Source organism: Convolutriloba macropyga, chromosome 3 (genome assembly GCF_964194025.1).
Source record: "Convolutriloba macropyga chromosome 3, txConMacr16.3, whole genome shotgun sequence".
NCBI lineage: Eukaryota > Metazoa > Xenacoelomorpha > Acoela > Convolutidae > Convolutriloba > Convolutriloba macropyga.
The window spans coordinates 65,729,817-65,757,263 of record NC_134470.1 but is presented as its reverse complement, the minus strand read 5'-3'; the positions used below and the strand labels follow the sequence as shown (position 1 = coordinate 65,757,263).

General features: G+C 34.2%; 2 protein-coding genes across 2 annotated transcripts in view; both read left to right on the top strand.

Moving 5' to 3' along the window:
- LOC142336367 (proteasome subunit alpha type-3-like) overlaps positions 1-27,447 on the top strand; it is a 418,015-nt gene that overhangs the window by 11,049 nt on the left and 379,519 nt on the right. The gene's annotated exons all lie outside the window — the stretch shown is intronic.
- Positions 1-27,447, top strand: part of LOC142336706 (uncharacterized) — a 70,325-nt gene that overhangs the window by 27,684 nt on the left and 15,194 nt on the right. Inside the window, exons 4-7 of the mRNA XM_075385619.1 lie at positions 570-827; positions 3,288-3,651; positions 24,779-25,032; positions 25,588-25,919. Coding sequence (XP_075241734.1) covers positions 570-827; positions 3,288-3,651; positions 24,779-25,032; positions 25,588-25,919 — 1,208 coding nt within the window. The remainder of the gene's footprint in view (positions 1-569; positions 828-3,287; positions 3,652-24,778; positions 25,033-25,587; positions 25,920-27,447) is intronic.

The window sequence follows — 27,447 nt, the reverse complement described above, 5'->3', positions numbered from 1 at the left end:
AAAACTCCCTAAATAACAGATTAGGAGCATGGGTAATGGGCATTCGCACATCAAAGAAACAATATAAACTGAAAAAGTCAAATTTCTTTATCAAAGAAGAGCATTGTCTGATTTTTACAATTTACATGATTATGTAAAATCTTACTGAAATTGCTCGGTATCATACAACTAAATATACGTTAAATTTTTTGAAAAAAAACTAGAAATCTGGAATTTTCGGAAATTTCTCTTGAACATTTGATTCAGTTTTTCAAGGGCATTACAGTGATACCACTTGTATCACTCCCCCAAAAATATCCAACAGCCAAAGTTATCTCTAAACATAAAAAGTAGCGCTGGTATAAAGTTCCTAACTCCCCAAATAAATTTTTTATCGTTATTTACCCACTAATTAAGTGTGTAATTTGTATATACATTTAATCAGATCAGCTGTTGATAAGACATTTCAGCAAACTGATTTTTATTCCCATTGTTGACCATAATTATAATAGTTTTTCTTTTGCTCTAAAAACAATAAAATGAGAGTGAAAAAAAACAAGAGTAAGACTGGAAACTAAACACTGTTTCAGCACTGACCCGTGCCTGTAGTCTTCTGTCCAGACATCCCCATGTTTTGCTGTCCAAAACATCCTGTGAATCAGCCAACACGCTACAACACATGGCTGACAGACTGGGAATTGTTCACTTGTTCCTGCCACATACTAGCAGTTGCCAGCACTCTCCCATTGTCACCCACCCTCACCCTCACCCCATCAAGCAACAGCCGGGTTCTAAGACCCTCAAAGGGCAGCACTACATTGACAGCCAAATGGAGGCAAATAAGAGAGGTATAAAAAAAGGTATAATAATTGAGCTCAAACAAGAAAACAATTTTTGAAAAAAGCGCTCGACCTACAGATTAGCTTTACTTGTTATATTGCTTATTTCCACATTTAACGTGTCTCTAATGGTCTAAAATGACACAATACATCATCTTGATAGACGTTCCGATTTTTTTTTCAACTGTTTTGCGTAAACGGTATTTATTGGTTATTTTTTTCAAGGGAAGCAAATGTAATAAAGCAATGCTTTCAATTGCAGCTGATCTTGTCAAATATACAAATTCATCAAACTGATTTTATAATTACTATCAGTTGACAATAAACTAAGCTCATTACCAATACAATTTTTACAATAAATCACAATATATAAAGAGTAACAAAATATCAACAAATTACTAATAACAACAAAATACTAATATTTTTCTGGAACAAGAGCTTCTACAGTTCTGAATTGTAATTCTAATTGTGAGCTAACAGCTTATGAATTGATAACAAATAACGCAAATCTAGCCTTTTAATAATTATGTCAAGAAAGTTTTTTCAAATCGCTTTAAAAGCAGAGCCATAATTTGCGGGCTGAAATAGAAAAAAACAACCTTAATGAGTAACTTGCCTTAATGAGCAACTTAATGAGTAAAGTTTTTAAAATTTGATTCTGATAAGAAGAGAAAACCTGTACTTACTCGAAACCGTTGCTTTTAAAAGAAGCTAGGACTAGCTGATTATAAACAACTTTGGCAACTGATTTTTTCATTGTTGCAAGAAGTTTGACTTCGAGTTCAATTTACATAATTTATTTAAGTTGAGTTTTTTTCATTTTTATTGTCTAAGGACAGCTATTTTAGCTTTTTGCTGTGAAAAACAAAATTGTGGAGATGTTTTGAATAAAACAATAAAGCAGTATCATGTTGGTTGGTAGAAAAATTTAGCTCAAGATATTATTCTTTAGAGATTTTGCATTTTATCTAATTATAGCCTAATCAACGCGTCTTTATAAATTAGAAATGGAAAAAAAAACGTTTCAAAATTTACGAAAAAACAAATGTCTGTTTCTTCCCTTATTTTACCCTTGTTTTAATAGTATTTACCTGCTTAGCTTATTTTTTGTAAATCTGAGATTTTTATCTTCAAAAAACAGCAAAAAACAAGAATGTTTTTTATTCGATTGTTGAAATTTTTTGGGTTGTGCAATTTTTTTTTAAACAATTTTGCTCACGCATATTAATTTTCCACCTTGTTTGCGTTAATGACAAGTTTGTTATTATCTTTGAATGTTACATTTTCATCTTAAAAACACCAATTGAGTTATTCCCGAACTTTTGCTGCATTTTGATCCCTAGTCTGCTGTTTAACTGACTTTTTAAAATCGTTCCTTAAAAAATAAACCTAACTATGATTAAACCGTTTTTCACCAGTTTCTAATTTATTGTTGTCGTTTTTATGTTAATAAATAATAAATGGAAATAAAATATTGTAAACCAATTTGTTTTGTAACGATTATTGTCACGCGTATACTATAGGAGACTAAAATTGCAATTTTCCTTATATACAATGTCACGCTGCCTTTTTCTTCTGCGTATATAAGGTTTTTCGACAGATTTTTGCTGTCTAAAAATATAATTGTGTTTCTATGCCTTTTCATCTTTTCCATTATTGAGAGACCAGTGCTTTAAAAGACGTGCTGATTTTTTAAACGTTTCAGCAATAAAAAATGAACTAATTTATTGCCGACCATGTTATCTAAAAACGCACACGCGAAGAAAGCAAAATATTTCTCAGTCACTTAACTTTGAATAACAAAAATTAATCAATTTTTATCTTAATTTTCAAGATTTGATGGTTTTTGGAAATTGAACGGAAAATTGAAGATTTTTTGGCGGGGTAAGTGGGTAATTCTTTGTGATGAAAGGTTGTGTTATGCTTGTTTGATTAAAACTTAAAAACTTTATGTCTCAAAATAGGTGAGTGTAGTTGCATGTATTCACGGAAGATAATTGAGATAACATAACATGAAATTTTTAGGGAGTCTCCGTTTTCTTCTTGTTTTCCAGTCCAGCACTTCGAGAATGAACGAATAAGAATGAACGAACAATTACATGACAATTTGCCCTATGCCATTATACCGAATACCATTATACCCAATGCTATTATACCCAATGCCAATTTACCCAGTGCCCATCGATCTTTTCTTTCAATAAATGGACTACAAATTAGCAGTCACTATCGCATGTATGTTTTAACATACTCAAGCTGATAATTTAATCCCATGTTCGGTTCTGATAGATTCATATCAAGTCCCACTGGGCGTGTCGTGACCATTAAGTATGTTATAACATGGGTGTAATAGCGACTGCTAGTTTGTAGTCGGGTTATTGAACGAAAATATTAAAGTGCATTGGGTATAAAGGCATTGGATGTAATGGCATTGGGTATAATGTAAAAGTGATACATAATTGTATTCAACAGGTGAAACTAATGATGAATCCAACACCCACAATGATGTCATCAACAACATCGATGACGCCAGTGGCAACCTGCAACAGCCAACCAATGGCAGAAAAGACAGTAGTACAATACAACAGTATAACATTCCAATGGGTACGAGTGTGGTCCCAGTGGTGGACTTGGTGTTAACTATAGTTGCAAGATTGAGGTGGGGCAAAGTGGTGGTGATAAGTGACTCGACCAATCCATATCAGTTAAACAGCTTCTACTCCACACTCTCCCACAGACTCAATCCTCAATCTTCCGCATCTCAATCGTCTGCAGCTGAAGATTATTCATCTGATGATACTTTCTCTACGCTCAATAATTTCCTTCAATTATACAGGTTTTTCCCAACTTCCCTATCAAACATCGAGTGTTCTTTCGTCAGATCTGATTCTGACCCCCCCCCCCGCCACGAGATTATGACCATATCGGTAAATGATATTTTTACACCTTTATTATGGTGTAATTTAGCGGTATGAGGCTCGGTCAGGTTCGTTTGCAGGTGATATTCCTACCCCGTCAATCACAAACTACTGAATTTCAAAAAATAATGAGCGTTTGAATGTTTAAGAATGTTTAATGAGATTTTGAATGTTCAAATTGACAAAAAAATGGTAAAATTTCAGGCAATCAACTCTAAATAATCGTTTCAGGAAAATGCGCATTCAACTCTTTAACACAGTACCAAGAATCGTCCGAATAAGTGTACTGAAGTGTGCTACACTCAGTAACACTATTTGATAATCTTAGTGCTATTTTGAGAACTTACGTTATAGTGCGTGAAGCACAAACTTGATTTGGACAAAGTCCATTTTAACCTGTGAACAAATTACTAAGTAGTTTTGAATAAGCTACTATTTTAAGATCACTAACTAAAACTGAGAATACTATGACGTGATATTATCACGCCACACAGATAACACCAAGTTAACCTTGGTAACTCTGTCGACACTGTTATCTCTATCCAATAGGATACTAGAGAACCACGTGTCCGCAAGTATAAAAGGAGCTTGCACGCTCAACCACCAGCACTTTTTGGTCCCTGATAACTTCTGATTTAAAATCATACTCCCGTATTACTCCCTTGCTCAATCTCAGCTTACTTGAGATATTTTTCTAACTTAGAATATTTTGTGACTTGTTCTTAACTAAGAACTCTCTAAGTCATAAAATATTAACTTAGCACAAATTTGGAAATCAGGTAAGTTCAGCTTAACTTCTCTAAGTTATAATTTAACATCTCTCAAACTCTATCTAAGTTACAAGTTAACTTAGAATAGTTCAATCTGTGCTATTTCAATCTTATAACTTTAATTATTCTATCCTTTAATGCTCGGTTCATATTTGATGCTGTTTAACATAACTTATTAATTCATATTTGCATTTAACTTTATTTAATACTTAACTATATACCAAGAGTAGAACTAGGGGTTGAACTCTCAAGTTATACATGTGGTCCCGCGATTAACCCCGTCGTTTAAGTATCTAATGTACGGACCAGCAGTATAAATGGTGGTCCCAGAGAGGCAACTTCAATTTAACTTGTTCATTTAATAGAGAGAGGCAACTTCAATTTAACTTGTTCATTTAATAGAGAGAGGCAACTTCAATTTAACTTGTTCATTTAATATAGAAAAAGCATTCTCAATTTAACTTGTTCATTTAAACTATCAGAGAAGCCTGCCTAAATTTAACTTGTTCACTTATTGTAGAAAAGCCATTAAATTAACTTGTGTAAGTTAACTAGTCAAAGGGCTTCTCACTAAAATCCCTTTTTGATTTTGATTTAAACTATTCCTCTGTTCTTGATAATTCTAATACAATAACTTCAGTCCTTTAAACAATGGCCAGTCCTGGTGGTAGTACTCCTCCACCTGCCGTTACTCCCCCACCTGAAACTCCCATAACACATCCAAATCTTTCACTTGTATCTTTTTCAGGCAATGATCCTAATCAGGATGCCACTTCTTTTTGGAACTCTGTAGAAAACAAAATACTCTTTTCACTAGGAACTAGGCCTACAGCACCCGTTGCACAAACTAGCTATGATAAAAGGCAACAATCCTTATTCGGCTCACTTTTAACTGATACAGCACTAGAATGGTTTGAAAGTGAAGTCACAGATGCTACAGATTGGAATACTTTAAAAGATGAATTTATAAAAAGATTCACAGACGGTAGAGACCAGTTTAGATTTAGACTTGAGGTTGAGAACACATTTAGGCAAGAAGGAGAATTAATGAAAAACTATCTACATAGAATAAAGAGTGGAGTTGATAAAGGTTGGCCAGAAAAGATACCAACAAGTATTGAAGGTGATGACAATATAAGAAAGGAGAAAGAAATCCAACAAAGACAACGAAGTCAGAAATACATAGATTTTGCTATAAGAGGACTAAGGCCACAAGGTTTAAAACGCAAAGCGCACGAGAAACTTATTGAGAATCCTTCAATAACCTGGACACAGTTTGTCGATCACTTAGTTGTAAAAGACTTAACATTTTCTGTAACAACAGAATCCAGTGGAGCTACAGGCATAGATAAACTTAAAACACTCGAGAGCAAAATTAACGATTTAACCAGTCTTTTCAAAAGCAACGAAGTGAATGCTATAGATACTCCTAGGCCTAGAGACCCAAACATAAAAGGCAGACCTAACAGTACTAGATTCTGTGATTATTGCAGAAGCAATGGTCATTCCATCTCTAGATGCACAAAGAAACAGATAGATGATAGTGTTAACAAATTGAGAAAGGAACTAGTTGAACCAAGAAGGCCAAATATAACCTTCTCTAATGATTACAGAAAGAATAACCGAGGCAATACAAGATTCAATGGTCCTAGAAACCAAGGCTATCAACCAAGAGGTGGCTACTCAAACTATAATCCTAGGTTCAACAAGACTAACTATCAACAACAAAATACATCTTTTAGCAGCTATGGCAATAGATTCACTCAACCATACGAACAAACCTTCCCTCAGCAAAACACCTATAGAAATAATGAACCAAATCTTGAACAACAATCACCATCACCACAACAACAGCAACAGCCACCACAAAGTGCTAGCTTCTATACACCAAGTAGAAATAACAATCTACAACAAAGACAATCAAAACCCAACAATATTCAACATCAACCAAATCAAATTAGTTTCGTTGAAGGCGACGATGACTACGTAAATGCTATAGCAGACTTCTTTCCTTTAAACTTTTGAAGTCTCCGAACGCTACTAAAGAAAGTAGTACTAAGTCAAGAATTTATCTCAATTTATATCACTTTGCCACCGGAGACATTAAAAATAATAGTGGTTTAGAAGTAGAATTCATGATTGACCCAGGATCAACCTGCACTATCATCAACCATCCTACATACCTTGCTTTAGTAAACCTTGGACAAAATTTGCATTTACAAAATACAAATTGTGATTCAAAGACATATACTGGTTCATCAATCAGAATGCTTGGCTACACAACTATTCAATCTAGCTTCGAAACTGACGGTAAATATACAGTCCCCCATAAAGTATTCGTTACTAAAGAGCAGAGACAGAACATAATAGGTATAGATTTTTGTCATTTGTTTTTAAAAGCACTTCACTTCGATATCCCCGCAGTAGAATTAAAAACTGAGAGAAACCTAATTTGCTACGGCTCACTCAACAATGAGAAAGATTACCCATACATAACTGAGATGACTGCTTTAAACATAGCTCAACCAATCTTTCTACAACAGAAAAGTACACAATTGCACAAGCAAAACCACCCCAGTCAAGCCTTATTTCCACCAGGAACATATTTCATGCCTCATATTAATGTTGCAAAAACTGACCTAGTCTTTGTGAACACACTTTGTCCACAACCTGAAGAATTTCTACCAATATTTATGGAGAATCAAAAGAACCACCCAATACAGATAAATAGAGGAATAATAGGTTATGCTATGTGTGATATAACCGACAAACCTATACAAAGATACAATATCAAAAACTGTGCCGAACTTACAAGTACAATACTAAACGAAAGTGAGGACTATAACAGTTGCTTCATACTGAACACAGTAGTAAACAACTTACAAGAAGGACAGCAAATCCAAACTAATTCTTGCATTAGATATATAGATTTTCGTACCCAATCTATATTTGACCCTAATATGCCTATAGCGCACACAATATCCACAGATGCAGAAATGAGAAAAGGTTTTGCAAACACAATCTCAAAAAGAATACCCTTATTAAAGGACTACTGTAAGAGTAGAAACTGTGATATAGGTGACATAATAACTTTCAGAGCAGATAATAACTTAGTATATAATCTCATCACTAAGGCTAATCTCTATGAAAAGCCAACAATTGATACAATCAAAACAACGCTACTTGCTATGAGAAATCATGCACTAGAACTAAATTTACGCTGTATAGCGATGCCAAAAATAGCTTGTGGTTTAGACGGAATGGATTGGAGAGAGATATCTTCTCTAATTGAACAAACATTTAAGAATTCAGGAATAACTATCTATGTGTATACAAGCAAGGATGATATTGATAAACTACAGAAAGTAGAGACTAATACACTAGAACAGGAAGAAGTGCTCGAGATTATTGAAAGTGAGTTAATAGAAAAATGCAAAGAGGATGAGAGAGAACTAGCCACAGACTTCTCTATCGAAGCAAAAGAGTTATGTAGACCTAAAGTCAACGAACAGTTTCCTAAGTTTAGAGATAAACTACAAAGCAACCGAATCATAAATAAGGCAGTTAGTGATTTTGTAATTAAGCAAAATAGAAATACCGTTCAAGACATAGAGTATCTAGAAAGGTTCTTAGATAACTTTGATTTCACGCAAAGTGATTTGACTGATGATGAATTGTTTGAGTTGATAGAAATAATACTTCAGGATAATGATGTCTATTCACATCATAAGTATGATATTGGCAAAACTAAACATAAATTCCATTTACCCCTAAAGAAAGACGCAACCTTTAAAAAGCAACGACCAAGCAAAATACCCATTCATCTCAGAGATAAATTAGAAAGACTAATGGATGAATTAATTCAAGCAGGGATAATCAGAGAACTCAATGAGAACGAGGATATGAATAGTTGGTTTGTCAATCCCGTCATCATATTACCTAAGAAGGATTATGTAAAACTAGTCATTGATGCTAGATACCTAAATTCTATAACTGATACAAGTAATTCTAGTTGGCCACTCGAACCACTAAACGTTCTAATGACAAGAATAACCGGAACTATATTTACAAGTAGTGACTTGTCATCGGCTTATAATCAAGTACCACTAACTGAAGATACACAGAAGGTTACAAGTTTTATTGTAGGAGGCAGACAGTACACCTATCAAGTAGGATTTTATGGTCTTAAGCCATTACCCAGTTTCTTTAGCAAACTAATGCGTTATGCATTTGGACCCCTTATAAAACGTAAACAAGCCATAACATATATAGACGATACTTTATTACAAGCTAAAGATAAACAAGAAATGTTCACAATAGTAAAAGAGTATCACTCTTTGCTTCGAAAAGCAAACCTTAAAGCAGCCCACGATAAAACAATGTTTTTCTTACGAAAAGTGAGATTTCTAGGACATGTTATATCTAAGAACGGACTATCGCCTATTGCTTCGCGCATAGATGATATTAGAAACCTCAAAACGCCAGAATCGAAAACAGAAGTTTTAAGAGTTTTAGGAATGATGGGTTTCTATCATACCTATATTTTGAACTTTCACATAGATGCAAAACCTCTATATGACTTAACTAAAGATACAACATTATTCAAGTGGTTACCAGAACACGAAAAGGTATTCACAGACCTTAAACAAAGATTCTGTCACGATATTTCTAACGCATTTCCTTCTAATGACTATCCCTTTCATATACATGCTGATTCATCTAATTTAGGAACAGGTTGTGTTCTTATACAAGATTTTCCTGATAGAAAACGTATGATTTCAGCAAACTCGAGAGTATTTGATAAAGCTGAACAAAAGATGTCCCCTCAACATAGGGAGCTATGCGGAATAATATCTGCATTACAAACTTATGAATTTTATGTTATTGGATCCCCTTTTCCAATTTACCTATATTGTGATCACAGACCAATTCTATTTCTTTGGTCACGACGAGGACAAATGTCACATCGTTTCTTTAAGTATCAAGTTGTAGTAACTAAGTTCCAAAACTTGCAAATTATATACACTGAAGGCAAAAACTTAGCGTTCCCTGACATTCTTAGTCGAAACGTTTCTTTAGCACATGCTAAACTTTATCAACTAGAACACAAAGTGATACCTAAAGATATAAAGTTTCATATTAACGGAAAAGAAGTTAACTATTCTGTATTGCATCAAGACGATAAGGACGCATCAGCTAACGACTGTTATCCAATTATTGCTCAAGTCAAAGGCGAAAGAAGGAAACTTATTAATATAAATGATGAAGGTGACTTTAGCGAAGATGATGCACCAGACTACATAAATGAACACTGTAATGCAATACACAGTTTCTCTGATTGTTTTCGCTACGGCACACAAATAAATCAAATAAAGAAATTAACTTCAGAACTAACTAGCGAGTATGATAATCACTACTATTCCGAGATAGAAGAAATAGCTGAAATAAGTGATGACCGAGAAGGTTATGATGACCAAGATTGGTTAGATCTAGTAGAAGGAAATATTGAAAATTCACTTATTGAACAATTAGAATCTGCTAAAGCCGATTATATCAGACGGACAAAATTTAAGATACTTATTGAACCAGAAGCTTTTCAAAACATCTCAGAAAAGGATGTCCACACAGATACATTAGATTTAATAGCTAAAGTTACAGATTTTGCAAAAAACGCTAATCTTGACACCGATAATATTCTTGAAGAACAAGTAAACGATTCCGTGGTAAATAAAGTTAGAGATTGGCTAAAAGTAGGCAAACCTCCAGAAAAGGACTACATTATTAAACAATCTAAAGCACTAAAAACCTATAGAAATAATCTCAACTTGTTGTTTTTAGAAAGTCAATATGATTTACTCTGTTATTCCGAACCTTGTGAAGACGGCTCTTTTGACGTTAGGATATGTGCACCACTTTCGCTATTTATAAAGATATTCGAAGTCGCACATACGCATGAACTTAGTGGTCATAGAGCAGAAAGCACAACTTACAATAGAGTTAAGCGATATTTCTATTGGCCCGGTATGTTTAAATGGATTGAAATGTTAATGTTAGATTGCTTAAGTTGTCAAACTAATAAGTCAGCACGCAAAGACTTGAACGAAGCACCCTTAGAACCATGGGGACAATTAGAAGCTATACCCCTACATACACTTCATATTGATCACAAAGGTCCACTACGACCACTCAGTAAAGGAAATAGATTTTGTCTTGTAATAGTAGACGCTTTCTCTAGATTTATACAAGTATACCCTAGCAAGAATGCTGAAGCTCTCGAAACAGTAAATCAACTAGAGAAATTTATAACTACATTTGGTATACCGCAACAAATAGTACATGATAACGGCAATGCTTTTATTAGTAATGATTTCGTTCACTACACAAATGAAATGGGAATTACACTATGCCCCCGAACTGCATATTCACCTTGGACTAACGGCAAAGTAGAAGTACAAAATAAACATTTGACAAATTACCTAAGACATTTTATTAGTAAAAGTGGATCTAATTGGTCCGAGTACACTAGTAAATTTGCATTTTCACACAATACTGCAGTAAACTACAGTACGGGATATACCCCTTATGAAATACTATTCGGAACGAAACCGCAAATACCCTTATCACTAAAGTTAGGACTACTACGAGATAATCAAAAGAAATGCACGTCAGAATATTGTAGTAATCTACCACCACACTCACATAGTGAAGAAACTTGTAATAACAAAAAGATAGAGAAATTGTTACAAAACAGATTATCTAACGAAATGTTAAAGCGAGAGAATACATTTAAAACAATATACTCGAATACCTACACTAAATGTAGACAAACTACGAATAAAGCGCACAAGTATAGAAATAGATTTAAACTCGGAAAGCCTATACCTGAAGGTAGAAAAGTACTACTAGAAAATCACTCGAAAGGACTATTAAAGTCTAAAAAGCTACAAGAGCTACGCTCAGGCCCTTACACTGTGCAACGAATGATAACAAATACTACATATGAAATACAACATGATAAAACAAATGAGAAGAAAACCGTGCATAGAAATCATATAGTACCTTATTACCCGAAAGAAGAAAAAATACAAGAGTTAGTTGAGAACTATGTAGTCCCAGACGATACGGATGATTATTATACTCAATATAATAAGCAAAATATATCCAAATCTAATGCTTATAGAGGCGCACAACATATTGCTATTTCACAGTGGCCCTTAGTAGAAACACAATATACTGTTAATCCTAGTACTACACTACAGCCAACATTTAACGTTGAGGCTACTCCAACAAAAGATTCAGGCTTGGAATCGCTACAAACACGAGCAGATAATACTACGCATATAAAAGGCACAAGCTCTTCTAATTTTCTACCCCCACGCATTTCAACCCCCTACCCTATGCAAAATATGTATTCACCTAATAGCCCACAGCACGAAAATTTTTCTACCCCACCTGATAGTACTAGTAAATTTAAAGCTACACGCAAATTATTCCCCCAAGCATCGCATAATAGCCCCACATCATCACCTCATAATTCTACACCTACAGCATCCCCTAATATATCTAATTTACCTGACGCAAATGAAGTATTAAGCAGACCTCAACGTAATAGAAAAGCACCTACATTCTTTGGTGAACCTATTCCTTCTGACTTGATACACAAACTCAAAAAGAAATAGAGACACAAAATCTCCTTTCAAATAATAACTTTTATATTAAAAGCGTTTTTACGCACAAAACCAAATAAAAAGTAGATAACAGCATGAATGCGAAAAAGAAAAGCTTTATATATAACACACAAGCAGTTAATAGTTATTGGATTACCAGAAATTTTTGCACAAGGCCGTTCATTACTGAATGTTTTAGACCCCCAGGCTTGAAGAGAAGGAATTCTTGATAATTCCAGGCCTTTAACATCTTATATGCATCCTGCAATACTGGACCTACTTCTGGATCCCACCACGCCTGTTGTAACGCCCATAGGTGGTTTTCTAACTTTTCGTGAGCCTCATATTCCCATTCTACCTTGTGGCCCACGTTAAACTCCTTGAAGAACTAAACACAAAACCGTACCCTATACCAAACTTTACTTTAAAATTTTTTTTACTCCTTCCCCTTTTTCCTCATATGCAAGCTTCATATTCTAACATTTGGTCTCAATACACAATTTTTCTCCAACAGCCAGGCTGAAGGCCTCTAGATTACACAAATTTAAATCTAGAAGTCAATAAACAGTACTCACATTCCTCCCCAAGAAGAACTCAATCACATCCACTGTCCTGCTAGAGACAGTGCGAGTTTCTCGCTTGTCCCACGGATTGAGCATGGTACTGGCCCGACAGATTCCCAATACTTCTTCATGCCCCAAAATGATGTTAAGGTGCTTGTATGAAGTTGATAGGTAAAACAGAAAATCAGAAGCTTCCAAACCCCCGATATTTTCATTAATATAGTTTTTATAAAGGTACTGACGCACCTTTAGCCTGAAATCAGAAACAGGAACTAGAACTATGCCCTGTTGTTCAAGAAGATATTCAGCCTCACATAACAAGTTTTGAAGCTCCTCACCCGGCTCCAAGAAATTCATATCCCAGAAAGACATAATGAAGATTTTAAAGTTTAAGATTAAATCGAGAACAGAAAGATTAAAGTAATGCAAAGAAATAAGAAATGAACAGAAAAGGAAATAAAGAAGATACAAATTAAAGAAGGAACAAAAATTAAAATTAAACTAAAAGAAAGAAGAAAGTCTAAAAGAACTAAAATTGAAGTTAACAGGCGAAGAAAAATATAAAGTTTTGGAAATTAATAGTCAAGAGAGATCAACTGTATAATAGAAACGTTTAAGGCAAAAAGCAAATAGCCCACTCAACACAAATCTTACATAAAGCACGCAATTAATCACCGTTGCAAGCTGTTACACACACAAAACTTCTATACATGTTCAAAATTCGTACACTTTCAACATTTATGCATACCTCTTATTTCAAACTAACGCTGAAAACACATGTTACACAAAGCAAAGCTAAGTGGAAACGAGTCCCCCATGAGCAAATATTTTATCTAAGTTAATTACCTTGAGTACAAAAATTTGTCCCTTGCAAAATATTTAACCCACGTAAAATCGCATTTTGTCAGGAAATGCAGATTTAAGCAACCCACATAGTCAACAAATAGAGCTAACTTTACTAGCTTAAGGACCCAAGGAATGTTTAAAATAAACATTAGATCACTTAAGAACAAATAACTAACCGCAAATTTAAATTCTGCACGTAAGAATTATGTCGCCTAAGTGCAAACCTTACACATTTGTCAGGAAGAGCTATAACTTGATGAATTTATTCGCTCAACAACTCAGACCACATAGTTGCACAAATGCATGCTTGCTTTAATATTTCACAAAAGTTTACAACACACAAATTAGAAATAAGGTAGTATAAATCCCAAAAAAGTTTAAGTTATTGAATTTATTTCTGTTCGCTTTTTTTATTAGCAATTACTATTCTGTTCAAACCTTAACGTTTCGAAAGTAAAATCTATGATTAGTAGATATACCCTGAGATACCAACTGACTTTTGAAAAGAAAGAGAGTTAGCAAAAGTTTTAAAGGAAAAATGAAACCTTTCTATATCGTTACCTTACAATCCTTAAAGTGTTCCCCTTTAGAAGTTTTACGCGATAGACAAGTGAAAGTTCGTTATAGAACATACAAAGTATTAGTAGTTAATGTGTTCAGAGTAGAATTTTCATTTTCGTCCAAAAAGTTGTCACAATTTTATAACAAGGACATGAAATTGGTGAAAATATAATTTTTGCATAGAAAAACCAAGATAAAATGAGTAAAACTACAAACAACTTGTTTTTCGCTGTCTCATACACGTAATAGTTGCCCATACAATGTTCAGTTAAGCGATTAGTAAATCTGAAGCTTTAGCTTTAGAACAACAACAATTTTTAATTTTTCCCCATGTATTAAGATTTGGTATAGAATAAAAAAGGTAGCCCTAGAAAGTCTCAATTGTTTTTGACGCCTATTTTTGGTTCAAATAACGTGTCTATACAACAGCTATTGCACTGCCAAGTTTGCTCAATTTTGAAAATCGTGTCAGAAAGTACTGACCAAATCGAATTTTCTCCCATGTATTAAGATTGGGTATAGAATAAAAAAGGTAGCCCTAGAAAGTCTCAATTGTTTTTCCCGCTTATTTTTGGTTCAAATAACGTGTCGGCACAGCAGCTATTGCACTGCCAAGTTTGCTCAAATTTGAAGCTCTTTTCATAAAGTAATGATCAAATCAAATTTTCCCCCATGTATTAAGATTGGCTATAAACAAAAAAAGGTAGCCCCAAGAAATTAGCAAACTTTTTGTTAATTATTTCTATATCACACGACGTTCTGATGCACAAACTACCTTCAGCCCAAAAATCATCAACCTTGCTATCTTAGTTATGAATAAATTCAACTTTCACGATTCGCCCATGTATTAAGATTGGTTATAGACTAAATACCTAACTTCATGAAATAAATGACAATATAAGATATATTCAAATTAATATTATGCCAGCTTTTAACCTAGCTACTATCGACAGACAACACGTAATACACTGTTTGTTTTCATTTTACAGGAATGGTCAAAAACACACATAATTTGTGCCCAAAAACCTGCTAATAAACGTAATTCTGTGCTAAAAATAGAGAACTTAGCGCAACATTTCAATCATATCACAGTTTAACACCATGCTATATGGTACTAGTCACGGCTAGTAAGTGGCCAATCAGAAATGAGCACACATATTTTGGTAACTTAACCCTGAAAACCACTATTCAAGAGCCTTACCCAAATTCAAAATCACTTTTCTCAGTTACCTTCTGAAATCAATCACTTCTTTCTCTCACAATTCAGCTCTACCTTGAACATCTCTCTCTCTCTCTCTCTCTCTCTCTCTCTCTCTCTCCCTTTCTTTCTCTCTGTCCCAAATTCTATCTTCACATTTTACCCCTTTCAAATAATAACTTAGAAAACTTAGAAAAGTTTTCAAGCATTGTGAACACCAAATATTTGCAACAACATATCTCCACAACACATATATCAGGTATCTCAGTTCAATATTGATTCTCAATTCAATTCTCAGTCACTAACTATAGCAGGAGTTCATAACTCTTTAGAGACTGACAATTCAGAAAGTTTCTAAATCCCGACAAACACTACCTACACTAAACACTTTCATCACCAGTTAAACACACCACAAAACACCAACACCGTAAAGACAATCAATCCTAATATATGACCGAAGTCTCATTCGACCAAAACGGTTTTCTTATTTCTCTTTCTATCAACCCTGATACACTTGTGAAAGTCTCGATTAAAGCAAATCAAAAGCTGAAATTTAATAGTGAGTTTAACACCATAACCAGTTGTCAAATTTCTAACGAAGTAAGAACTGTAGTATTCTTTGCTACTAACTCTAACAAAGACCCTATTGCTGTCTTCTGGGGAAAATACAATCCTCAACAACTTAACAGTCTATTACTTCAAATTCATTCTTCAAGCCTAGTTGACTTAGACATTTTAAATGTCCCTTGTTTGGTTTTAGAACCACCAACTGATCAATGAATATTCCGCTAAACGATTATTGGGTTATAGCTTCAAGAACAACTTTCTCAACTTCCTACAGTCCTTATAACATCCCCCATAAAATTCTGAATAATAACAAGTCAGCAAAAATTGATCGATCATATATTTCATATAAAGAAAACATTGTTATTTTCTTCGTTAAAGACCAGTTTGTAAACTTAGAAATAATTGTTAGTTGGACGCCTAACAAACCAGAACATATTGAACGCTTTCATTTCCAATTGAACAACAGAGACGAAATAGACCTTGATATCATCGACGCTCCCTTTACTGTAGACCCTTAATCTATGTTACCACCTTCCCTTGAAACACAAGTTCTTACTACCCTTGCATTCGACCCGTTATCGTATATTAGAATATTCCTCCTACAAAAAATATTGAAATTCGGAAATAAAACTGTAACACTTGACAAGTGTTTTGTTTCTAATCAACAGAGAACAGTTGCATTCTTCGTAACATCAGAAAATAACGCAAAGTTTGTCATATTTTGGGTACCCTATAATCCCGCTCACGTTCACGAGCTAAAATATCAGATTGCTTTCACGGATAATATTAACTTGAATCTGTTAGACTCACCTTATACTGTCTTCGTTTATTAAAATGGAAGACGGCGAAATCAAGAAATCACCAGCAATAGACGAAGTAATAAACGTAAGTTACAAAATGCTTATTTTTATATTACTTTGCTTAACTCTGTTCCTACCTGTAACAACTGATATTGAATCTGAAATTGCTCAGCATATTGCAGAATTAAAACTCCTAGTTGAATATAACGATTCTCATCCACACTTCATAGAATGTGTCGTAAGTAGAGATAATTGTCTACCTGAAGAAATTCCGTACCTTAAATTTCTAGACCCTCCTGAAAAGCTATTAATTTGGTCAAAACGTAACGTCCACATGCCACTATCACTGATTAAAGACCAGTTCTTTAAAGAGAAACTTACTGATAAGAAAGCGCTTCTTTCAAAAGTAGAATAGTTTATTACCTACATAGGAAACCAAATTCGTTCTGTTCAGTTTCTTAAACTTATTGCTATAATACCTCTTGCACTTCTCTGCGTTATAACTGCTTGCTATACAAAATATTTGATCTTTTTTATATTTCTTGCATTATTACTCTTAACGTCTTTCACTGACGCCAGACCGATTGAAAAGATGAGTATCTATGAAAACACAGCTCCTAACCTTCATGTTAACCACTTTGATTGCTCAAAAATTATTTCAAACCAGATGTATTCTCTCAACAAAGTAGCACCTTGCGAAATTCGCCCTGATAAAATTAGCACTAATCAAGCACGAGTCACTCTCTACCAAAGAAATTATAAAGTTAAACTAGAAGCAACTATGTGTAAAGCAAACCAACAGCAATTACGTTGGTTTTGCGATTCTTTTGACTCTAGCGGCATAGATGCCAGACATAATACTATTACTACTTCAGTTAAGCTTGATGCTCAGAAATGCAAACTTGCAAAGGAAAGGAAAAAGATAAAGCTTTCTCCTTCTTCTAAATCAGTAGAATTCGATTTTGACAAATCTTTGTTCTCAAACTTTAACTCAGGCGATGTTGGAACTGGAAACAATGAATGTAACTCCCGAGGTTGGATTACACATTACACTTATGAAACATATATGCAAAATGTTAGCCTGAATGTAAACCTTAGAGATGGCACAGTTAATAACTGGCAAAATATACCTCTACCTTGTCCTTTATCAGCCGAAGGCTGCGATTCTACATCTACTGATCCATTTGCATACACTTGGGATGAACCCAATAATTGTCTTTTCACTATAATTCGCACTTTTGACGCTCAAATGATTAAAGCTAATGACAAATACTACATAGTAAAGGATCCTAAATTTACTTCAGCTCAGTCAGATTTCGACTTACAAAGCTTTATGTTCCAAGTTTACAATAAACCACAGTCTTTATGTAGTCATCCACGAATAGTATATCCTACGCCATATGATTCTCTATACATTAGTGTTCGTGACGGATTTGATATGAACACTGGCGAACCCATTCACAAATTTAAACCCGATACTGGTGCTATAACTATGAAAAATAAATTCTATTCCAGTGACAATAAAACAGTTGATACAACATATTCTCAAGTTTATGAAAATATTGATTTCGAAGCACATCTTGGAACAAAAATTGACTATCTGCACTTTAATAATCTTCGGCAACTTCAAACTTCTACTCTAGAGCTATTAAGAAATGACTGTGAATTAGAGCGCTCAACTATTCTTAACACTTTAATGATTTCTCATGAAAATCCGCGTTTAGCTGGATATACCTTAACAAGAAACAGATCTATGTATCTCAAAACAAATGGCAATGTTGCCTGGCTATATAATTGTCCTGAATTTCATTCACCCTTACAGATTCTTAATAAGTGCTATAATCGAATACCAATTCTTTATGAAGATGAAAATCATTTCGTTGATCCGATTTCTAGGCAAACTTTCACTGAAGCCGAAGAACAATTGAGCTCTGATAAACATTCCAACTTATTTCAACTAGATGTTGACGATGATAATTCATGGGTTGAACTAACCCCACAAATCACAAAAGTAAGAGGACCTGCACTCTTCAAACCACATATAGTTATTCAACAAATTGCAAATGTTATTACTGCAAGTATTTATGCTTCTATCTATACATATAAAGAAATGATGTCATTCTGGAATTCAATAACTTTCAACTCCAATATGAAAGGAGTTCTCAAACACTTTACTAAGTCATTAATAGATAGCAGAGAATCATTTTCAAATATTTCAGGCACGAATTATTATAACTCTAGAACTATTTATCTAGATTCATTCATTTCACCGGACTTCTTTAATAATCAATTTATTGAAACCTTTGGTAAAATACAATATATAATTGAGCGATGCGGAATATTCTTTGCCGCTTTCTTATTCATTAAGCTACTCATCGACATAGTCTTATGCTTAATTCGAGCAATGCAAATTAATAAAATTACAAATGCATCTATTCATTTTGGTAAAGCACTCTTTGCTGCCACATTTGATTTAATGTCAGCCCCAATTCTGACTTCTATCTATCTAGCAACTAACTCAGAGAATGATAATACTGATAAAAATAGAGAAAGGACGATGCGTGTTCCAGAATCTGAAGATACAACCAGAGTTATTCAAACTCCACCTTATACAGAGAATACAGGCTTACAAGCTATAAGGAATGAGAATATAATTGGTTATCCAAACCTACATGATGAGAATAATAAAGACGAAAATAGAAACGATCACAACGTTCCTACGTCTCCAGTATAGGATTAATTCCTCTATTACTTTAATATCATCAAACTATATGATGATAATACAGACTGACTTCAAAATTACTACAGATTTACTTTGAAAGAGAATACAAAAAAATAAGAAAAAGAGAATACTTGCAAAATAACTTCAAAAAATATACCCTTAGAATAGAATAAGAGTAGAGAATACTTGATATTTCAGGAACTTTCTTCAATCCCTAACGAACTGATACCAGTCTTTCAGAAGGAACTTTCAAGTGGTTGGCCCGAATACAATACACAATCAACTTCTAAACCTCAATCTGGAGTTAAACAACTTGACAGACTAGTACAACCCACAACTCACGTTACCCCATCTACAACTTTTCTCTCAGCTATCAAGATTTCAGCAGTACAAACTCAAGCAACTAGTGCAAATTCATCAACAACAGTTACATCATCATCTACATCATCCAAAAAGAGAACTAAAACTGCAGATACAATTGCAAAGAAACAACCACGTAAACAATTCATTAGAGAGACATTCAGCCCAGCGACACCGCTAGAAGTAAATATACCCAAGACAAACAGTACGGCACCCAACGTCTTAGCAAACACTACAACTACTCAATCGTCACGACCAAACTTTCTTAATCTTCATCATTTCACAACTACCCCCCTGCAAGACCGCCTACAAAAACAACATCAAGCTGAAATACAAGCTAAAACCCCCGGTTTTAATGGACACCCGAACTACGATACAAATTTAATCTACCAGTTGCAACCCAACATCAATAGATTCAATCTCATTGGTTATTTGTCGAACAAAAACTCTTATTTACTAACTAATCACAACCTTCAAGGACAAACCATACAAGTCCCGTTTGATAATATTACAGCAAACCTCAATCCTCAGCTTGATACCTTTACTTATCAGGTACAGCAAAACTTTCTGACAGAAAGACAACGCTCTCAACAGCTCGAACAATGGATTACTGAGCTCCAACTGGAAATCGCAAATCTGAAGCATCAACTCCACATCCTCCGCTCATCACGTTGAGCACTCACGGAATGGAATAGATAAATTTGTGGTTGTTGATGTTCAGTACTTCCTTCATTACTTCTTCTTCTTTCTCCCGCGGTGAGGAAAATTATTCGTTAGTTTAAACGCCTAATTATTAGCCATTTTGATTACCTTACTCTCTTTGATTCCATTAGTCACATCAAGTAAAGTAATCCGCATTGAAACTATCTTCAATGATTACACTTAGCGCAATTTATGGTGAACAAGGAGTCCATTCTTATCTTTAGATTGCAGATTTGATTTGTTCTCGCTTCTCTAATAGAATCTATTCTTTATCCTTACTGATAGCTTATTATCATCATTCAATTGTTCCATCGAATTCCATAATTTATTTAATGTCTTACAACCTTTCAGTAGACGTTAAGTATTTCAAAACATATTGCGATCTCGCTGAATTTATTCAATCGCAAGTTATTAAAACTTCGAAAACATTCTTAGTTGGAAATAAATTCTATACCCCATTGTCAGTTCATTGGACATTTGAGTTACAAGAGATTATCTTATGCTTACAAGATAACAATTCTAATGAAATTGTAGTTTATTTTCATCAAGTTCCTGAGTACGATTTATTTGAAATTCTAAAGCTTATTCATACAGAAGAAATTCTTAACATCAATAATCTAAACTTTCGACCGCTCACTTATTTCAATTAAAATGTTAGTCTTCAATATTTTGGTGATCACGGATATAGAAATGTTACAACCTTTCGTTAACAGGTTTGCACTCATCACCATCCGCCATATATAGTTTAAGTACTATTTGGATCTTCCTGTCAATTCCTTTCAAAGATTAAATTGGTCTTCCATTCTCCCCATTGACACAAAAATTAAATTACTATATTATTCACAATGAACACATATTTTGAAGGAGGTGTTGATATCGAATGGTTTAAAGATTATTGTCAACTCTCTGATCATGTTGAATCCGCATGGGTTAACTTTTCTAAACAGATTATTTTTAACGATAAAGTTTTCAGGATCTCCGAATTATATTATTCTGAATTTCAATGCGAAGTTATTTTATTTCTTGAAGACTTTGAACAAAAAGAAATTGTTATTTATTTTGAACTGATGACAAAAAGCAAGATTAATTATTTCTTAAAGCTAATTCATAATGATCAACTAAGTCTAAATATTAATTCCTTAAACTATAGCTACAAAGCTCACTTCAATTGATTTATTCTTCAAATACTCAAATAAAGATGAATTACGAAACGGAATTCTTTATTTGGGGAGTCATTGCGGCAACTCTAGCCTTTATGGTGTTGTGCGCAGTAATTTTAATTTCCCTATTCATTTACCTCGCTTGTCATTACAGACCATTAACTTAACCAGTATATTCTTCAACTTATATTATTCTACTATTCAACGTCAGATGTACTAGCAGCACAATTTTATAGAAAAACTTCAAAAGGTCTATTATAACGACCAGCCAAAAAAAATTGGATCTATTATTTTGTACAGCCCTGTATCTTAGGACATCGTCAACCCTTCTTCAAGAGAGAACTCAGAAACAAGAAGCTACGATGAACTTTAGAACTTTCACCAAGTAATCTACCTCACAAACTTTAAATGCTTAATTATTATAAAATTAAGCTAAATAATTTATTCGATTATGTAAAATTTGATGTTTTGATTTAATACCTATGGACCGGGATGGGATGTACTGAAGTGTGCTACACTCAGTAATACTATTTGATAATCTTAGTGCTATTTTGAGAACTTACGTTATAGTGCGTGAAGCACAAACTTGATTTGGACAAAGTCCATTTTAACCTGTGAACAAATTACTAAGTAGTTTTGAATAAGCTACTATTTTAAGATCACTAACTAAAACTGAGAATACTATGACGTGATATTATCACGCCACACAGATAACACCAAGTTAACCTTGGTAACTCTGTCGACACTGTTATCTCTATCCAATAGGATACTAGAGAACCACGTGTCCGCAAGTATAAAAGGAACTTGCACGCTCAACCACCAGCACTTTTTGGTCCCTGATAACTTCTGATTTAAAATCATACTCCCGTATTACTCCCTTGCTCAATCTCAGCTTACTTGAGATATTTTTCTAACTTAGAATATTTTGTGACTTGTTCTTAACTAAGAACTCTCTAAGTCATAAAATATTAACTTAGCACAAATTTGGAAATCAGGTAAGTTCAGCTTAACTTCTCTAAGTTATAAGTTAACATCTCTCAAACTCTATCTAAGTTACAAGTTAACTTAGAATAGTTCAATCTGTGCTATTTCAATCTTATAACTTTAATTATTCTATCCCTTAATGCTCGGTTCATATTTGATGCTGTTTAACATAACTTATTAATTCATATTTGCATTTAACTTTATTTAATACTTAACTATATACCAAGAGTAGAACTAGGGGTTGAACTCTCAAGTTATACATGTGGTCCCGCGATTAACCCCGTCGTTTAAGTATCTAATGTACGGACCAGCAGTATAAATGGTGGTCCCAGAGAGGCAACTTCAATTTAACTTGTTCATTTAATAGAGAGAGGCAACTTCAATTTAACTTGTTCATTTAATAGAGAGAGGCAACTTCAATTTAACTTGTTCATTTAATATAGAAAAAGCATTCTCAATTTAACTTGTTCATTTAAACTATCAGAGAAGCCTGCCTAAATTTAACTTGTTCACTTATTGTAGAAAAGCCATTAAATTAACTTGTGTAAGTTAACTAGTCAAAGGGCTTCTCACTAAAATCCCTTTTTGATTTTGATTTAAACTATTCCTCTGTTCTTGATAATTCTAATACAATAACTTCAGTCCTTTAAACAATGGCCAGTCCTGGTGGTAGTACTCCTCCACCTGCCGTTACTCCCCCACCTGAAACTCCCATAACACATCCAAATCTTTCACTTGTATCTTTTTCAGGCAATGATCCTAATCAGAATGCCACTTCTTTTTGGAACTCTGTAGAAAACAAAATACTCTTTTCACTAGGAACTAGGCCTACAGCACCCGTTGCACAAACTAGCTATGATAAAAGGCAACAATCCTTATTCGGCTCACTTTTAACTGATACAGCACTAGAATGGTTTGAAAGTGAAGTCACAGATGCTACAGATTGGAATACTTTAAAAGATGAATTTATAAAAAGATTCACAGACGGTAGAGACCAGTTTAGATTTAGACTTGAGGTTGAGAACACATTTAGGCAAGAAGGAGAATTAATAAAGAACTATCTACATAGAATAAAGAGTGGAGTTGATAAAGGTTGGCCAGAAAAGATACCAACAAGTATTGAAGGTGATGACATATTTATTATGGTGTAATTTAGCGGTATGAGGCTCGGTCAGGTTCGTTTGCAGGTGATATTCCTACCCCGTCAATCACAAACTACTGAATTTCAAAAAATAATGAGCGTTTGAATGTTTAAGAATGTTTAATGAGATTTTGAATGTTCAAATTGACAAAAAAATGGTAAAATTTCAGGCAATCAACTCTAAATAATCGTTTCAGGAAAATGCGCATTCAACTCTTTAACACAGTACCAAGAATCGTCCGAATAAGTATAACGGGAAGTAGCGCTTCTTCAATATGGTTGAAAATTTGAAACGCCAAAAAACTTAGGAACTTTCAGACAAAGTTACTCTAAGAACAAATTTAGTGTTTTTCTGAAAACTTTGAGGATGCAGGCTTGTCAATCTCTGGACTCTCATCTTCTCTGCACTCTCAAAGTTGTTGCGAAAAAAAATGTCGTTTATCGTGAATAAACAAAACAGTCTGATTATGATCATCGCAAAAGTTCCAGTATTCAGTCGTCATTTCTCCTGAATTGAAATGTTGCACTCAAAACTCGAATATCCCAAACATGCCCAGGGCGAAAGAAGAAAAATAGCACAAATGATAGACCAAGATAATAGATCATGGGATAAATCATTCACAGATTTTTCCAAAAAGATGGATTAGGATTGTTGAAATATACTTATTGATGAGTTCTATGTACTACACGGATGCCAAGATAAAGTTAAAAATCAGAATCTCCAATGAAAGTGCATGAAATGTGACAAACTCTTACAGGATATCAATCCTGAACATTTGGATGCGCAATTGTCATCATTAGCAGCGTTACCTTAGAGTAAAATTTTGTTTGTTTTTGACAGATATTGGCGTAGACGTCAAAATTGATATTTCAATGTATATTTTTTATCTAGCATTTGATTTTTTTGACACTATGTTTTTCGGACAAATGAACCGTGCTCTTGTGCTCTCTTGTGCATTGTGAATTCGCATGTGAATTTATTTCAAGAGTATGATCAATTTCAGTTGCAAATATCTGTCCCACGAGTCGACTAAATACGTGAACCAAGTCGTCAGTTGTATCAAAGACCTCCTCATGCCAGAACACTCCAGACCCTCACCCTCTTCCTCCTCCACTTCCTCCTTTTCCAAGAGTGGGGAGAACGAGATGGAAGTGTTCAAGAACTTCGTAGTCATTGCCAACACTGAGAACTCACTACGCATTCTGGACGAGGGCAAGAGGGCTGGGCTAATTGGGCAATCTTACAAATGGGTGTTGGGTCAGTTCAACCTAATTTACAATTGTAATGTTTATGTACTTTTATACACTTCAGATTTGCTAAGTTAATTTTTCTGATAAAATTGAAAAGGAAAACAAGTTCCTGGAATCATTAGACGACATTACAATTAATACTTAAAACAACATTGGATGACGGTCTCTTAAGAAATTTCACAATTGTTTCACAATTTTTGGCTCTCAAAGTTTTTGCATGATCCCTGTATGATTTCCAGGAAATTATACAAATCATGTGTGACCTTGTACGGCAATTACCATATATGACCTTGTATGAAATTAAGGAAAGCTGTGAAATTTGTATAATTGCTGCCCAGGAAGACCACTGTTTTTTGCAGGATCTTGCAATATAGTTGAAATACGCAGGATCAAAAAGGCAAAAGGCAGAGTTCGAGTGAAAATAATTGACGAGCAGGATCTGATCTACAGTCACAGGGAGCACATACACAAAATCTTTAAAAATTCTAAGCTAGATAAATCAAGATGACATGGCAATTTGGCCGTAGAGAGTTTCTTTTTTTATGTTTCGTATGATTTTTAGCCAACCCAGACGTTGATCCTGGAATCCTGCCCAGAATATCAAACGACACCAACGTCATCGCAGTCATACGAGCGCACTCAAACGTGAACAGACGGAAACAAAGCTGGAAAGACCGCCGTCGCTCATCATCACACCCACCTCGCTCCCAAACAGAACCAGATCAAGAGTCAAGTGGCATCCAAGAATCGAGTGACTATTCTCACAACTCAACTGAGAGAGGAGTTTTGGACGCCAGCAGCGAAGACTGGCTTCAAGTCACTACGAATTCCTCCGAATCTTCCCAGCATTCTTCATCTACAACAGCACCTTTCTCATCCTCAAATTCATTCCAGGTACTTTTTTGCTTTCACAACCTTCATACTCTTCATCGAGTTTTGCATCGTTTTCAAAAGACTTCAAGGGTAATTGAATGATGGGGTACAAATATTGGACGTGTTATACGCGTGAAGGAGGCTTGATAATGTGCGTTTGCAGAATACTGTTATACCCATCTCATCGACAAACATCTGAAACCAAAAATATCCAACAATTGAATGAACTTTAAAACTAAGTTTTTCAAACTCAACAAACTACAGTAGAAATTTAGAAAGAAAATTGAACCATTTTAACAACTTCTTTGGACAATTTCTCCCTCTGGCCGTTAACAAAAAATTTGTACGAAAAACGCTTCTGTCTCATGCTAAGAGATTTCAATAGGGTTATGTCAAAAATTCACACAAGCCGAAAAACGGAGAAAAAAATGCAAACTTAACCTTATCAAAAATTTTATCATCCTCACTTCGATGTTTTCAAAAACAGGAGCCTATAAATAAATTTCTGAAAAAAAGCACTCGAACGAGCATGACACGTAAAAGTAAAGTTATTAAGAAAAGATTGTTCAGCCATTATTATTTTACTTGTAATATTGTTTTGAAAAAATTAATCTGAAACGTCTTTATTGGAATTTAAAAAATGAACAGATAAAAACCGAAAAACGCAGAAACACTCTTCGTTTGAAAATCTATGCAGCTAGAAAACATTTTCTGCTTCAAAACACCAAATATTGTCGAAAAAAATGCAGAAAAAATGTTTTGAATCAAAATTGTTCAGCAGCCCTATGTAGCTTGTAAGAACCAAATAGGTAAGAACCAAAAATTATGAAAATTGTTGGTATAATTAAACTCAAAATAAATTAAACTTTTTGCCTGATATGTGAACATAAAAAAACAAATTTGACCAAAAGTTTCAAAATTTTTCAACCTCGTTAATTCCTCTAAAAACCAACATTCAAAGAATCCTTTTTTAAAAGCAATCTACTTCGGACGAGCTTTCTAGCTATACCACAAAATGGCTGTTGGCCAGAACTGAATCAACAAAAACCAGTGGAGCATATAGTTCATCCCCCACTAAAGTGGGTCAGTGCAACAAATAAAAACGAGATTGAATTTTTGGAAACAGTAAATTACTAACGAATTTTGATAAGTTGTCAGCAATGGTCACGAAAAAAAAGTTTTATGACCGTTTTCACTGTAGATGTGAACCCTGCTTTGTGACGAAATACTGCAGCTCGGAGTTGGTACCCATACAGAAAAATCACTTGTTTTCATTCATGAAACCAATTAATCATTCAAAGTCGTTTTTGCATTGTCGTAGCAATACAATGTTAAATATCTAAAACAACCAAAAACGTTATGCTAATCGGCCCTGAAGATAATTTTTAAAAAAAAATTGTTGAGATCCAATGATCCCTGCCTTGGTTTTGCTGTCTTCTGACAATTTTAATCCTAAACCATAGTTTATCGTCTTAAAGGCAAGAAAATTGTTGGTATGTTCGTTTTAATTAGACAAATACGACGAAAAAAAACGACGATGAAAACCTAA